The 16,521-nt window shown below is 56.0% G+C and overlaps 1 protein-coding gene across 1 annotated transcript; it reads left to right on the top strand.

Moving 5' to 3' along the window:
* The first annotated feature begins 7,219 nt into the window (after window positions 1–7,219).
* On the top strand, window positions 7,220–16,138 carry C10H1orf174 (chromosome 10 C1orf174 homolog). The gene is made up of 4 exons (XM_041772948.1): window positions 7,220–7,351; window positions 12,590–12,700; window positions 13,509–13,991; window positions 14,367–16,138. Exons 1-4 carry the CDS (start codon window positions 7,337–7,339, stop codon window positions 14,475–14,477), a joined length of 720 nt encoding a protein of 239 aa, XP_041628882.1. The 5' UTR covers window positions 7,220–7,336; the 3' UTR covers window positions 14,478–16,138.
* The last annotated feature ends 383 nt before the right edge of the window (window positions 16,139–16,521 follow it).

The following is a 16,521-nucleotide window of genomic DNA, read 5'->3' as shown; positions in this document are numbered from 1 at the left end:
GAGAGTGGGACACATGTTATCATTGGTGAACATATGTTGACACGTCATCATCCCCCAGAGCCCACAGTTTACAGTGGGGTTCACTCTTGGTGTTGGACATTCTTTGGGTTTGGATGAAAATAGTAATTACTCCTAGAGTCACTTCATTGCCTGAATGATCCTGTCTTCAGCTCATCCGCCTGCCTCACCCGTCTAGTTTTGCCTTTTCCAGAATGTCACATAGCTGGAATCATACAGCATGTACAGATTTCTGATTGGCTTCTTGTCGTTAGAGTGATGCACCTGGTTCCTCCATGTCTTGGCTTGACGGCTCATTTCTTCTTAGTGCTGAATAATACTCCATAGTCTGGATGGACCATTTTGTTAACCCACTCACCTTTTCTAAAGAACTTCTTAGTTGTTTTTAAGTTTTAGCAATTACAAGTAAGGATGCTATCCAACATGCTTGTGCAGGCTTTTGTGTGGATACAAGTTTCACATCCTTTGAGTGGATACCAAGGAGCATGCATGCTGGATGACAGGGTATGAAGATGTTCAGTTTTGTAAGAAACCACCAACCTGTCTCCCAAAGTGGCCATGGCATGTTGCATTCCAACAGCCATGAGAGAGTTCCTGCTGCTTCATATTCTTCTGTGGGCTTTTTGGCTTGTGGTTTTCCCTCACTTAAAAAATTACTATATCTGTTTTTTTATATATAAAAGGTCAGCATAAGAGAGACAATCCTTTGTCATACAGGCCACCCTCTGCTGGTACTAAGGAGATGTGCTCCAGGCCAGGATGACCCGAGTGAACGAATCCACTGACTTAATCAATTGAAAATTCTCTCCAACTTTTTCACCAGCCCCGCAGTGTTTGTGGAGGGCAAATATTGAACTGTGGACATAGCAGTGTTTGGGTGGTGAGCTTGTGTTACAGGCGAGAATACAGAGTTTCCTCCCAATCTTCAATCCACAACTTCCTCATATGCATTCTTACCACCATTCATCCTTTCAACAAATATTTGCTGAGCACCTAGCAGCATGTCCCAGCCACTGAGCCCGGCTCTGGGGCCGTGGTCATGAGCAAGATGCAGGCCTTGCCTTCCAGGAGCTGAGGATCCCTGTGGGGGACTGACCACAAACAAGGAGCACACCTGCCATTAGGACGGCCCTCATTGTGTCCCCACCTGGAAGGCAGGGCACAATCAGTCTTAAAGAGGAAAATGAAGTACACGTCAGGAACCCACACAGAGGCACGGGCTTTGGTTCTAGCATGCAGGATTCATGGCATCCCAGTGCCAGGAGCCCGAGAACCCAAGAACAGCTCCTCCACCAGCTTGGGGCTTCCTGCCTCACCAGGAGTGGCAGCCCTGGGGCAGGTGCAGCCCTGGCCCAGGTATGGGCTCCTGCCTGCTTCCTCCTGCTGCGCTTGAATGGGACTTGGTCCTGGAGGGAAGAGGTGACCCTGAGTAATTTCCACTGCCACTTCCTACCAGGAGCCTTATCTCACACCCCCACCCCCATGCGCTGTCCCTTGATGTGGCTTCTCCCCTGTAACTTCCCTCACTGCTGAAGATTTACAATTCCTTGTTTGATTATTATACCAGCACCCACCCCCCTCACCCCCACCCTAACCACCACTCTACCACCTTAGACTAAAAGCATGACAAAGGCAGGCCTGATGACTCCCTTGAGTGCACCACCATTGTAAGCCCAGGCCTAGCCCAGTCCCTGGCATACAAGAGGAGCTTAGCACACAACAGGAGTTTAGCAAACACCTAGAATGAACAAGCGAGCAAATGAAGGAGTGATGCTCCAAGAGAGAAAAGAGTCACAGTGCCCCACATCCTGAAGGAAAAGCAGAACACTAAATAAAGCTATAATGAGGAAAGTGAACTTGTGGGCGATTGGTCAGGAGAAGTCTGGTGATGCCCCCTCCCGTCAAGGACAGGCAATTTAAGCTGATTTGAGGTTTGAAGCAGGGATTATTAGTCAGGAAAGATAAGTGGGAGGCTGGGGAGAGCAAGTTTTCCAAGGAGGAGCCATAGCTCAGGGAGCACACACAGCAGAGGGTGAGGGAGAGAGCAGTTGGGCTGTGGTAGGCACCTCACCTCCTACACATTCATTCAACAAACATCACTGAACACCTACCATGTGCAAGGGCTTAAACTGTAGAAGCACGAGGAAGCACCAAAGAGCTTCAGCAGGGGCTCACCTGGCACTGGTAAGTGACCACTCCCCTGCTGTGGGCTCTGTGGGCAAAACAAGGAGGGGGACCGGCTGTGCAGTCTGGAATTAGCAAGAATGGCCACTGACTAGATCTGGGTGGTGAGGGAGGGTGAGCTGACAGGGCGGGGGGTGGGGGGAGCGGGAACTGGGTGTCAGGCCTGAGCAGCTGGGGGGCTGGACACACCATTCCATTGGGGGAGGGGGAGGGGAGCAGGGCATACTTGAAAACAGAGATGAAACCCTCCCCCTGGGGGGCTGGACTCTGGAGGCCCCACTGAGTCAGGTGAGCTCATGCAGGGGTCCCAACACCTGCGGACACCATGTGCAATGGGAGAGCCAAGAACTAGCTGGTGGCAATCAAGTCCTAGTTCATGCAAGTGGAGTTCTGAAGGACTCCGGAATAAAATTGGGACCTGGCTTATTAGGAAACCAATCTCGGTGCAAATGGGACAAGTTAGGGCCACCCGGTCGGCTCAGCGGTTTAGCACCGCCTTCAGCCCAGGGCGTGATCCTGGAGACCCTGGATCGAGTCCCACGTCAGGCTCCCTGCATGGAGCCTGCTTCTCCCTCTGCCTGTGTCTCTGCCTCTCTCTCTCTCTCTCAATCTCTCTCTCTCTCTCTCTCTCAAATAAAAATTTTAAAAAATGAGATAGTTTGGGTGTTTAACATGGTCCAGCCTTGGGTTTCCCTCCAACAGCTGGCAGTGACTTTATCGGTTTCCTTTTCAAACAGATTTTCCTGCCCAAGCACATCTGTCTTCCTTCCACACAGATCATGCAAAACATGCAGCTAGAAACACAACCCTAGGGCAGCCTGGGTGGCTCAGCAGTTTAGCGCCTTCAGTCCAGGGCGTGATCCTGAAGACCCTGGATGGAGTCCTGTGTCAGGCTCCCTGCATGGAGCCTGCTTCTCCCTCTGCCTGTGTCTCTGCCTCTCTCTCTTTGTGTCTCTCATGAATAAATAAATCTTAAAAAAACAAAAACTAAAACTAAAACACAACCCTGGGAAGGAAGGAGCGTCCAGACAGTGGCTGGGGGACAAGCATGCATATATGTAAGTGCGTGAGTGTGAACACATGTGAACACATGAGCGTGAGCACGTGGGAGAGCATGAGTGCCTGAGTGTGAACGCATGTGGGAGCATGAGCGCATGTATGAGTGTGAGCGTGAGCGCAGAAGCGTGCACAATAGCCCCGCCTGTGTCCTCCCCTGCTGCCAGAAGCAGCCCTGCGGGGGATCTGCCTGAAGGGGCCCCACCTAGTCTGCAGGGCAGGGATGCGCCCGCGGGATCCTGGGGGGCGCTCACATTTATGCACTAGATAGACGCACTGGGTGTATTTCCAGGCTGAGGGAGGCGGTCCCCAGGAGCAGAGGAGTCAGCGCCTGGAGAGAAGAGTAAGAACCACGTGTGCTGGGGAACAACGTGTAGAGGGACCCTTGAGCAGTACATGGGGCCGAGCACAACACAGGTCACTTCTCGACCTTTACAGTTAACTGCAAAATCTAACGCTTCTGACAAAACTGCCTATTTTAAATGTTCTCACCTGTAAAAATATAATAATAACCAGCACTCTCCTGGATGGCGAAGCACACCTATGGTGGTTGCTGCAATTGTGGGGCGCCACCAGGAGGCCAGTCCTGGAGGGGCGGCGGCCAGCCAGGCCAGAGGACAGACTGGTGTCCCTCAGCCCTGGTGGAGGGTCGATGGGCCAGAGGACAAGCTGGCGTGCCTCAGTTCTGGCAGGGGGAGGGGGGGCGGGGACTCGATGAGCCAGAGGACAGACTGGTGTCCCTCAGTCCTGGGGGAGGGGAGTCGATGAGCCAGAGGACAGACTGGTGCCCCTCAGTCCTGAGGCGGGGTGGGGGAGAGTCGATGAGCCAGAGGACAGACTGGTGTCCCTCAGTCCTGGGGGAGGGGAGTCGATGAGCCAGAGGACAGACTGGTGTCCCTCAGTCCTGGGGTGTGTCGAGCCAGAGGACAAGCTGGTGTCCCTCAGTCCTGGCGGGGGGAGGGCCAATGGGCCAAAGGACAAGCTGGTGTCCCTCAGTCCTGGGGGGTGCCAATGGGTCAGGGGACTGGTGTCCCTCAGACCTGGGGTGGGGTGGTGATGGACCGGAGGCCAGACTAGTATCCCTCAGTGTTGGGGGGTTCGATGAGCCAGAGGACAGAGCTGGTGTCCCTCAGTCCTGGCGTGGGGTGGCGATGGGCCAGAGGAAGAGCTGGTGTCCCTAAGCCCTGGTGGGGGAGTGAGGGGGTCAATGGGCCAGAGGACAGACAGGTGTCCCTCAGTGTTGGGAGGGGTCGATGGGCCAGAGGACAGACAGGTATCCCTCAGTGTTTGCGGAGTCGATGGGCCTGAGGACAGGCTGGGGTCCCTCAGTGTTGTAGGGGGTCGATGGGCCAGAGGACAGACAAGTGTCCCTCATTGTTTGAGGGGTCGATGGGCCTGAAGCCAGACTGGTACCCCTCAGTGTTGGGGGAATTCAATGGGCCAAAGGACAGGCGGGTGTCCCTCAGTGTTGGGAGGGTCGATGGGCCAGAGGACGGAGCTGGTGTCCCTCAGTCCTGGCGGGTCGATGGGCCAGACACAGAGCTGGTGTCCCTCAGTGTTGGGGGGGTCGATGGGCCAGAGGACAGACAGGTGTCCCTCAGTGTTGGGCAGGGGAATGGGCCAGAGGACAGAAAGGTGTCCCTCAGTGTTGGGCTGGGGGATGGGCCAGAGGACAGACAGGTGTCCCTCAGTGTTGGAGGGTGGATGGGCCAGAAAACAGGCAGGTGTCCCTCAGTTCTGGCGGGTCAATGGGCCAGAGGACAGACAGGTGTCACTCAGTCCTGGGGGATCAATGGCCTGAGGAGGAACAGGTGCCCTTCAGTTCTGGGGTTCAATGGCCCGAGGACAGAAAGGGGTCCCTCAATCCTAGCAGGTCGATGACCAGAGGACGGACAGGTGTCCTTCAGTGCTGGGGTCAGTGCCCGAGAATGGACAGGCGTCCCTCAGCTGGGGTCGGTCCTGAGGACGGACAGGCGTACCTCAGCTGGGTCAGTGCCCGAGGATGGACAGCCGTCCCTCAGTGCTGGGGTCGATGCCGGAGGACGGACAGGCGTCCCTCAGGTGGGGTCGGTGCCCGAGGACAGAAGGCGTCCCTTGGGTCGGGTCGGTGCCCGAGGACGGACAGGCGTCCCTCAGCTGGGGTTGGTCCCAAGGACGGACAGGTGTCCCTCAGCTGGGGTCGGTGCCCAAGGACGGACAGGCTCCCTCAGCTGGGGTCGGTCCCGAGGACGGTCAGGCGCCCCTCAGCTGGGGTCGGTGCCCAAGGACGGACAGGCGTCCCTCAGCTGAAGTAGGTCCCAAGGACGGACAGGCGCCCCTCAGGTGGGGTCGGTGCCCCAGGACAGACAGGCGTCCCTCAGTGCTGGGGTCGGTCTCGAGGACGGACAGGCGCCCCTCAGGTGGGGTGGGTCCTGAGGACGGACGGGCGTCCCTCAGCTGAAGTCGGTCCCGAGGACGGGCGGGCGCCCCTCAGGTGGGGTCGGTCCCGAGGACGGGCGGGCGCCCCTCAGGTGGGGTCGGTCCCGAGGACGGACGGGCGCCCCTCAGGTGGGGTCGGTCCCGAGGACGGGCGGGCGCCCCTCAGGTGGGGTGGGTCCCGAGGACGGACGGGCGTCCCTCAGCTGAAGTCGGTCCCGAGGACGGGCGGGCGCCCCTCAGGTGGGGTCGGTCCGAGGACGGCCGCGGGCGCCCCTCAGGTGGGGTCGGGTCCCGAGGACGGACGGGCGCCCCTCAGGTGGGGTCGGTCCCGAGGACGGGCGGGCGCCCCTCAGGTGGGGTCGGTCCCGAGGACGGGCGGGCGCCCCTCAGGTGGGGTGGGTCCCGAGGACGGACGGGCGTCCCTCAGCTGAAGTCGGTCCCGAGGATGGGCGGGCGCCCCTCAGGTGGGGTCGGTCCCGAGGACGGGCGGGCGCCCCTCAGGTGGGGTCGGTCCCGAGGACGGACGGGCGCCCCTCAGGTGGGGTCGGTCCCGAGGACGGGCGGGCGCCCCTCAGGTGGGGTCGGTCCCGAGGACGGGCGGGCGCCCCTCAGGTGGGGTCGGTCCCGAGGACGGGCGGGCGCCCCTCAGGTGGGGTCGGTCCCGAGGACGGGCGGGCGCCCCTCAGGTGGGGTCGGTCCCGAGGACGGGCAGGCGCCCCTCAGCTCGGTGCTCCCGAGGACCGCGCGGCCCTCAGTGGGGGAGGCCGGCGCGCGGTGCAGCCCCGCGTCTCCCTGCAGCCGTCCTCGCCCTCAGCGCTGGGCCTGGGCGTCCTAGCGAGCCTGGGTTCGTCCGCCTAAACTCTCGCGGCGTCCCTGGGTCGTCGGGTCCCCGCGCCGCCCGCCGGGAGGCCGGGCGCTGGCCGGGGCCGCGGTGGAGCCGCCCGCCGGGTGACCCGGGAGGAAGCGCGTCCGAGGCCGTCCGCGCCCGGGGGAAGGGCCAGCCTCGGTCCCCGCAGCGGTCAAGCCCGGGCCGGTCGCGTAGTCCCTGCCGCCGGCCTGGAGGAAGAAGCCCGCAGGGACTCGCCAGCCGGCAGCCCCCGGGCCGGGCACTCCAGCGCTGCCGCGACGCGCATACTCCAGGGACCGGAGCCCAGAAGCCCGCCTCCCCGGGGAACGTGAGAGAGACCGCCCTCCCGCGGACAACCACTTCCCGCCTTACTCCAGACACGTGGCCGGCGCCCAAGGCGGTGCCCCTCACAAGCATGGCCGCCTTTCTTCTCCCCCCCCCACCCCGCTGTGACCTCGGAGGCGCCCCTCACAAACATGGCCGCCGCACCCTTAAATGCTGTGGAACACAGGAGCGGCCGGCAGGTGCCCCTCGCAAACATGGCCGCCGCCCCTCTTAAGTCCTGTGACTACAGCGGAAGCCCGCCGGGTGCCCCTCACAAACTTGGCCGCCGCCCCGCCCGCTGCGCACAGCGCCCACTTTGTTGGGTCACGTGCCCGAGGACGCCGGGCTGTGATTGGCCGAGGTGCTGGTGTCGTCAGACGCCGGGGGCGCGGGCCGAGCACCGCGGGGCTGCGGCTCCTCTGAGAAGCGTTAGGACGGGACGCGGGGTTCTGGGGCCGTGCTGGGGGCGGCAGTGCGCCGCTCACACTCATGAGGAGCCGGAAGGTGAGGGGCCTAGGCCGTGCGGGAGCTGCGCCGAGGCGGCTGGGGCTCCGGCCACCCAGTGTCTGGGAGCCGAGGAGCGGCCGCGGGACGCGCGGGGCCGAGGGGCGGCCTCTGGTAGGCACCCCCTGGGCCGTCCCCGGGTCAGGGCCTCCCAGACCTGCCGTTGGGTGGGGGAGTACCCCGGGTCACGCACCCCCGGGTCGGGGTCTGCAGGCCAGCCCGTGGGGGGGCGGGGCGGTCCTCGGGGTCACGCACCCCAGGTCGGGGTCTCCCAGGCCAGCTCCGGGGGGTGCCGGTCCTCAGGGTCACGTACCCCAGGTCGGGGTCTCCCAGACCAGCCACGGGTGGGGCGGTCCTCAGGGTCCCGTACCCCGGGTCGGGGTCTCCCCTGGAACCAGCCGGGAGCCCTGAGCGCTGCCGCCGCCCCTGAAGCCACTTGGTTTTTCAGCAGGTGACCTCAGCTTGGCCCAGGAGGGTGGAGGCGACTGACCGCGCGCCGGGCCCTGGCCCTGGCGCTGGGCACCTGGGGTGGACCGGGTCCTGGGGAGGGGCGGAGTCTTCATGGGCGTCCTCATTCATTCATTCTTAAAGATCTTGTGTACTTATTTGAGAGAGAGCGCGCCGCGCCTAGGGAAGGGCGAGGGAGGGGTTCCCCGCTGAGCACACACCCGGTTCGGGCCTCCATCCCAGGACCCTGAGATGCTGACCGGAGCCCGAGGCGGCCGCCTCACCCTCTGAGCCACCAGGCGCGCCCCCACCAGTTCACGTTCAAGTCGGATCCCCGTTTTACCATTCTGTCATTTTACTTTTGTTTTCTTTAAATACGTTTGGTTTCTTCTGTTCCTTGTTTAAATGCATTAAAATGAATATTTTCTAATGTAGCATTTTAATTATTCACTTTTTTATAACATTTTTCTCCTAGCAGTTGCTCTAGGTTTTGCCGTGTCCCGTAACTTAGTGGAATCAGCTTAAGTCCAGTGAGCTATAAAAGTGGACCTTCCCTTTACCTGTGTTGGAGGGTTGTTGTGCCTGTTTCTTCCTCCATCCTTTCCCGTTAGAAACGCGGCAGTCCTGCTCTCATGGTCTCTCCATCTGCAGGCCTTTCCTCTGCACAGGTCGGCCGTGCCTCCACACCGGCCGCTATGCTGTTGCTGCCAAACACAGCACCTTGCTTTATACGCCATCAGCTGCTGCTCAAATCCTGAAGAGAGAAAGGAGGTACTAGCGCAGGGACTTGGTGCTTGTTCTATGACCGTGAACTCCCATCCCGGATCACAGAACCTCTCTGAGTATTCCTGTAAGGCGGCTCTGCTGGCCGCCAGTTCTCTGGTACCTGGGAGTGTCTTGCTGTCATCCAGAAGGATAGCTTTCCAGATGGACGATGCTTCGTTGGCAGATTTTTTTCTTTGAGAACTTGGGATGTGTTTGACGAGACCCATTGTTTCTGCTAAGTTAACGGTTTGTCTATGCAGCTCCCTTGTAGTGAGGAGTTGTTTTCTCCCGCCGTTTTCAGGGTTTCTCTTGTCTTTGCCTCTCAGCAGTGTCTCTTTATGGAGCTCCTTGCATTTCTCCTACTGGGAGTTCAGTTCGTGGAGATTCCTGTGTGTTCCTGGTGGTTTTTCAATACATTTGGGAAGTCTGAGCCATTATTTCTCTGCATATGTTTTCTGCTCCTTTCCTTCCTCAGGCTCCCATTACACATATGTTGGTGCCCTTAATTGTGTCCGGTGTGTTCTTGATTCTTTTTTCTCTATCCAGTGCTTTAGTTGTGGTTTTTTAGCTCTTGGACGTGTTCGTAATGGGTACTTTTAAGGCTTTGTCTGATAACCTCAACCCTGGTCACTCTCACAGGCACTTATGTTGGTGGCCTTTATTCCAGTGCAGGGGCCTGCTTTCCTGCTTCCTTGCGTGCTCCATAATTTGTAGTTGAAACTGGGCATTTCAGATAATGTAGCAATTTCTGTCCTCCGTGGCTTCTTGTCAGGCTTTGTTTAGTGACCAGGCAGATTCTCCTCTTGGACTCGCCCCCCACCCTACCCTCACCTGGCAAAGGTTGGACCTGCCCCTCCAGGGCCACACTAGGCAGCCCTCGTGCACACTGGGATGGATAAAGCCAGCTTCCTCTCCCTCCCCTACCACACCTGGCTGTTAAACTCCCATTGAATGCCATTTGATTGCTCAGTTGTTTTCCACAGTAGCCTGGGGCATAAATTGCTCAGTTGACTATCTGGCCTGAAGTTGATCTTGATTCTCCATCTAACTGTGTCTCTCCACAGTCTTCTGTTCTAGAGAGCCGCCTTAGGCATGACTTTCTCCACACCTCTCACAAATGAAGTCAGTTCTTTGGGGAAGAAATTTTCTCTGTTTTAGTGTCTGCCTTTTCCTCAGGCATTCTCTGAATCTGCTCCATCTGGGACAGTGACAGGCTTCACTGTATGACACTCCTGATTCTGAATGCTCTGGGAGACGGGGTGCTGGCAGCAGCCCGAGATCCCCTCGGCTTGCTTCTCCTGGTCTGGAACCACCTCCACAAGCAAGGGCAAGGGTGATGGGGTCCCAGTCTTAGTGCTCTGCCCAGGGTGGAGCCTCTACCCACAGCTGGGGTCGGGGCAGAATGAGAAAGGCTGACATCCTGCCCACCTGTGTTCTCAGCACTGGCAGTCTAGAGTTCAAATACCACTGAGTTATAGGTGGTCTCAAGTGATTGTTCATCTGCTCTTTGCCCACAGGACCATCTCCAAAAGTCTTAAATGATTTTTCATCCTTCTTGCCAGTTTTATGGGGGGTCAACAGGGCTCTGTCCTGCCCTTTTGGGAAGCCACATTTTTGCCTTTGACATCCCAGTTTTTAAGCAGTCTGCTTGGAAGGCAGAAGACCTCAACAATGAGAAGTTTCTCATTTGGGGATTAAGTGGAAGCAACCAGCTCTCAGAGACAAGAAACTGCTCCATCCTTAACCAAGAGTGGGAGCTTGTACCTTGGGGGAGGAGGCAGCTATGACTGCATTCAAGCCAGCAAGCTGCCAGACTTGACTGCAGCTCTCACGTGGATGGCAGGTGGTACCCAGAACAACCACAGCTCCTGAGTGTCCGCCCAGAGCCCCCAAGTTTGCCTCTTCAAGGGGGCCTGGAAAGTCGAAGGTGAACAAGCCCCCTGGGGGAGCCTATTGCACCCCCGGGTTACAGTCCCTGCCTCGGGGACGAAGAGGGAAGGATAAGAGCCAGGACAGCCACTCCCCTGCCCAGCCCGTGTGGAGTAGCCAAGGAGCTGCATGCTGGCAGCTCTTAGAGCTCATAGATGGGAGAGCCCTGTGACATGATGCAGGGCAAGAAGGACTTTGAGGCCACATGTCACTTGGGGCACCTCAAACAGGCTCCTCACTGGAGGCATCTTCACTCTAAAGTGGGAAGGCTGCTGTCATTCCTCTGTCAGACCTCAGTGACACTGGCAGCTGTAGTCAGGGCCAGTCCCGTATCCCCAGCTAAGCAGGACAGTGTTGGGAGTAGGACTTAGAACAGGGAAGAGAAGACAGGTGGTGGCCTGGGACTAACGTGGCCACTCCCTCCTTGGAGGGGAAAGGGCTGCAGGAGGTGTGCTGGTACAGGGCAGGGAGGAGGACACCTCTGGCACCTCTGCGGGCTCTGCTCCCTGCACATGACTGACCCCACTGCTGCCGGGCTTCAGCAGACCCTGCTCTTGACACAACGTGGGCCCAGATCCAGGTGCACACACCCAGAAGGCCCTTTACCTGGCCTGGAGCACCTTGTCCCCACTGTGCACAGCTGAAAGGGTGCCCTGTCCTTCCACAGGCCCCTGCCTTTCCTTTTCCTTACATTTTGAACGTTCTCCAGTATCTCACAGCCTGGGTGAGCTGCCACCTTCCAGGACCTCTGGAAACCTCTAGGGCTGTAGGTGAGAGTGGGCAGGATGACACAGTAGAGATTTCTAAGCTAGCTCATCTCTTTTTTGATTGGTTTCCTCTTCTGTCGAGCATGCTGCCCTTCTCTGGGACCCAGGGCCCCCAGTTCTGGGCACTGCTGTGATGAGAGCCCTCAGGCCTCCCGCCTGCATGCCCACCCATGCTCACTCGCTCCTCTGTGTGACTCACCTTTATTGTCAGGTTTCAGATTGATCTTTAAGGGCACTGTTTTTTAAGTGCATTTGGTATCCATTGCAGAACAGAAAAGGGAATTAGTGGAAAAACTGGTAAAATTCAAATCCAGTCTAATTTAGTGAATAGAGGGGGGCTTCACCAATGTGGATTTGTTTTGCCAGATACACCATGGGTTATAAGGTTGATTCTTAGTTCATTCTTTGTTGTCATCAGAAGACTGTCTTGCATTCAGAATAAAGTGGACGCAGACCAATAAATTGATAAGATTAGCCAGAAGTTAATTTCTTTAAACTGACACCTATAATTTGAGGGAGAGTGGGATGGGGTGGCTTTTGTTTTTTATGTCACCTTTTATCAAGAACTTGGACACCAGGGATGCCTGGGTGGTTCAACAGTTGAGTATCTGCCTTGGGCTCAGGGCATGACCCTGGGGTTCTGGGATCAAGTCCCGCATCAGGCTCCCTGCATGGAGCCTGCTTCTCCTCTGCCTAGGTCTCTACCTCTCTCTGTGTGTTTCTCGTGAATAAGTAAAATCTTAAAAAAAAAAAAAAAAAGATGGGGATCCCTGGGTGGCTCAGCAGTTTAGCGTCTGCCTTTGGCCCAGGCAGGGCACAATCCTGGAGTCCCGAGATCGAGTCCCACATCGGGCTCCCGGCATGGAGCCTGCTTCTCCCTTCTCCTGTGTCTCTGCCTCTCTCTCTCTCTCTCTCTTTCTCTCTCTCATGTCTATTATAAATAAATAAAATAAATAAATCTTTAAAAAAAATTTAAAAAAAAAAGAACTTGGACGCCATGTAAAAAGTTGGAGAACCTTCTGAGGAAGGGTATGTGCTGCTGAGCACGTTTGAAGTTAATGTAACATCTACTAACTGCCAAATGGAGGTTCCTAGAAATGTATAAAGTGAAGGGGGCAAACTGAAATTTCCAAGACTACAGGAAAGAGACCTGCATCTTAAACCCAAAACAGTTTTTGTTTGAATTTGCACAAAGCCACAGGTGTTTTCTGGAAAGATGATGGAGACGGGGGTGGGAGGGACTCTCCAGCGTTTCCTTCAGTCAGGAAATCCCTGTTTCCATGCTCACGTCTCCTAAAAGCACTTTCTGACACTATGGGACCCTGTCTAGCTCACAGGTGCAGTGCGGTCTTCAGCGCGCCTGCGAGCCCGCCGTTGCTCGGCCAGGTTGGCCTCTGCTCGGGAAGCCAGCACCGCTGCGTCTGGCAGGACAGTATGTCAGGTGAGCCTTTTTACCACGAAGATGCCTGGACTTGATTGCCTGACAAGTGTCCTACTAAAACAGAATTGTGTTGCTTATACCCCAGAGAGGAGACAGCAGTGCCTTTACTGCCTTCAGAGAGCACTGTGTGCTCTGGTCCAGGGCAGTGCTTTTGGAGTGCTCACCCCTCCTGGGCCTATGTGCCTCGCACTCGGTCTTCACACGCACCTCTCCTAGTCAGTCTTGGAATGCAGCCTTCCTCGTGATGCCAGTAGGCATGCTACAGGCCCCTTTTTCCCCAAAGTCTTTAGAGAAAAGTTTGCCCGCATCTGCCGTACAGTTGCCGAGAGCCTGAGTGCCCAGGGTTGCAGTAGGGTTGACCTCCCTCACACACGCCCAAAGGTCTGGGCGGGACTTGGTTTCTCTCCTGAGCATTGTTCTAAAACCTGTGAAGTCCATTTAACAAATATTTGCTGAGCACCTGCTCTGTTCCGTAAAACAGATCCTGCCTTTATGCAGCTTACGTTCTGGCAGAGATGCCTGGAAACTGGAGGGTTTGGTTATAATTTTATAATATGTCAGTACCTGCTTCTGAAGTTCCCTCAGGAACCCCACCAGCCCTGGGGGAGCAGCGGTGGGCGTGTGTCTAGATTCTCTAAACTCTGTCCCCCTTGGAGGCAGACAGTGATGTAACCCTGTTGTACAAGCTGTGGTAACAACATCTGTATTGTGTAAGGTGTGAGAAGGAATGCTAGCCTCTGGGACTGAGACATTCTTAATTTTGTCCTCTGCCTCGTAATCCTAGATGTACCTGGTTTTCTCTTGACAGACGTCACACAAAGCTGCCGACAGACGAACGTCCAAGAAGTTCAAATGTGACAAAGGTCACCTGGTGAAATCAGAATTACAGAAACTAGCGCCTCAGAGTGACCGTGTTGCTGTGCCCAGAATACCACCCGAGAGCCCTGGTAACAGTGAGCCTCTGGGGTTTGCCAAAGAGCACGCACTGCCCCCAGGAAAGGGGGCTGGAGCTCCTGCACAGCCGGAGGCCGCGGGGTGCCCCCTCAGGCATGCCACAGCTGTGGGCGACACTTGCCCAGCAGAGACGGAGGACAGCCTGGCCCTGCCAGCACACACACCTCTGGCTGGGGAGGAGCCTCACAGCAGCCGCTCAGCACAGGGTGGGTCCACACTGCACACTGAGCAGGCTGCAAGACCTCCGCTGCAGACGGATGACAGCGTCTTTCTGGATGAGGACAGCAACCAGCCAATGCCCGTGGGCCGGTTCTTCGGGAATGTGGAGCTCATGCAGGTAAGACTGCTGCCTCCTGCCCCATGGCCACCTCCATGCTCTTTCAGCACTGGGCGGCACCCCCCTCTCACCACATGTTGGTACTGCCTTGGCACAGACTCCAGTCCCCAGGAGGAGAAGCAAGATCGTCGCTAACTGGGAACGACCCCACCTTGTCCTGAGCAGAGAATCGTTGCCAGGGCACCAGCTACTGCTGGGAGGCCTCTCCTTCCTTGCTGGGCTTTCGGGTGTGGGCTGGGTGGCCTGCTGGGTGACTCTTAGCCTCCCCACACGGTTGTGGGCAGGGAGCAGCCGGTGGGGAGCCAGCCCTCCCCTGGAGTGCTGACCAGTGCTGTGGGCTGGTCGTGGCTAAAATGAGTATTTTCTTCCTCCAAGGACCTTCCACCAGCTTCTTCATCTTGTCCTTCAATGAGCAGACGAGAATTCAGGAAAATGCATTTCAGAGCCAAAGATGATGAAGATGATGATGATGGTGCAGAAATGTAGAGAATAAAGTATACACAGTGATTTCCTTGCATATTTAATACAGTTAATAGTTCGACAGTTTAGCAAGTGATGAGATGTATATCAAGTTTATCTCCCAAGAAACCATATTCTTAACCAAATGTTGAAGCTAACCGGTAAAAGTCCTCATACAGAACAAGTATCTGGAGCGTTTACACTTGTCATCCAGAACTATCTCTGAGACTGCACAGCCACTGCTCCCACACCCATGCATTTTCTTGTGTTTGTGTGTAAATGACACAGTTTGGGTCCCCCGGGGGGCTCGGGACTCAGTGGAAGAGATCTTTCTAAAGAAACTCCCCACTAAACTCTAGTTTTGATAATACATGAGTTTATTTTCCATTATCTAAATTTGATCATTCTTGTGATTGAGTCAATGCCAGTTCTTAAAGAACTCTCCTTTATCTCTGTATATGAAGCTAATGTTTACCCTGGAAATTTTGCAAAATGCATATGAGAAAGAAATAAAATATATTTTGAAAATATTTTTAAGGAAATCTCTATGTTCCTAAAACTCTTCCTTTCTAAAATGTTGAGAGCCAAGTGGAGAAAATGACTCCTCTCTTCTATTTGTAAGGCTGGATCAACCTTTGTACCTGTTCACCCAGAGATGGGGGTGGGGGGCACCTGGAGTACAGAGCTGAGGCCGTGCAGTCTTCACCCCATGTGCTGACAAGGCTAGCCGTCCCCATGGGCTGTGCGCACCCACGTGGTGGAGCAGCTTATGGAGCACTGGGGAGAAGGACCAGCAGGAGGGAGCCATCTATAGCTCAAGAAGACAGTTATTCACGAGGAGCCACCATCTCTTCTTGAGCTGTGGTTACCTCCCCACCTGCACTGGGTCTGCAGTTTTAGTTACCCACCCCCCACCGCGAGTCGGAAGCAAGTGTCCTCCCTATGTTGGCTTCATTAAGGTTGGCGGAAGTAGCCCAACGCTGTCCCCCACCCATGTCGCTCACCTTTATCTCAGCACATAGCCATTCACCATGTCACAGCCTCCCAGGAAGAAGGGTGAATGCAGGCCAGGAGAGCACGAGATCCGGGTCACCTAGCATCACAGCAGTGCATTGCTGAGAGCCCTCTGTGTCACTCTTCCCTTCCTGTGTGTCATTTATGGTTATGCTTGATCACAGGTGTGTGTACAGGAGAAGGGTTGGCACATAGAGGGTCGGGACCAGCCATACCTCCAGGCACCCACTGGGGGTCTCAGAAGGGACCCTCCCCTTGCCCCCATAATGGACATTTCTGGCTTAGTTATAACAGCAGCTGGATTTAACCCTGTAAAAATGCCCTGTGAGGCCCAGAGGTACCTTACCTGAAGGATGGTTTGGGGGCAAGTAACTGAGGTGCCCTGGAAGCAGTTTCAGCTTCTCCAAACGCCCACCCAAGAGACCTTTCCCTGCAGCCCCTCTGCTTCCAGTGTCATCATCTTCCCATTAGCAGCTGTGACCTCTACCTACGCCAGATAATTGTATGGTTTATTGATCAAGAAATGACTCTATTGGGCAGCCCGGGTGGCTCAGTGGTTTAGCGCCGCCGTCAGCCCAGGGCATGATCCTGGAGACCTGGGATCGAGTCCCACATCGGGCTCCCTGCGTGGAGCCTGCTTCTCCCTCTGCCTGTGTCTCTGCCTCTCTCTTTCTTTGTGTCTCTCATGAATAAATAAAATCTCTAAAAATAAAAAAATAAAAAGAAATGACTCTAATACTTTGAAATTGTTACTCATAAAGGCATTTTGACGGTAGCCAGGGAAAACAGCTAACTACTTGAAATTACTGCAGAAATAACTAGTGATCACAGCACGTGGGCTCGTGGTGACCAGGCTGCCTCAAATTCCCGGAGTCTTTGTGTCCTACACACGCTTCTAGGAGAAGCATCAGCACACCTGCAGAAGACATGTGTGGCCATGTTCCCACCAAAATGCAAAGCAAAAACCATGCCTGCTCCTGGGGGCTGACCCCTGCTCACATCAGTGCAATCTCCTGGGGTTGGGAAGGTGGCAGAGGTGGCACATGTGTGTCCCTGC

This window comes from Vulpes lagopus, chromosome 10 (assembly GCF_018345385.1).
Source record: "Vulpes lagopus strain Blue_001 chromosome 10, ASM1834538v1, whole genome shotgun sequence".
Classification (NCBI taxonomy): Eukaryota; Metazoa; Chordata; class Mammalia; order Carnivora; family Canidae; genus Vulpes; species Vulpes lagopus.
The sequence above is the reverse complement of the archived record's forward strand: the minus strand, read 5'-3'. Positions and strand labels throughout refer to the sequence as shown.

Coding starts and splice junctions, on each gene's coding strand:
- C10H1orf174 (XM_041772948.1), top strand. Junction 12,701..13,508: donor CTGGCAGGACAGTATGTCAG/GTGAGCCTTTTT, acceptor TTCTCTTGACAG/ACGTCACACAAAGCTGCCGA. Junction 13,992..14,366: donor GGAATGTGGAGCTCATGCAG/GTAAGACTGCTG, acceptor TCTTCCTCCAAG/GACCTTCCACCAGCTTCTTC.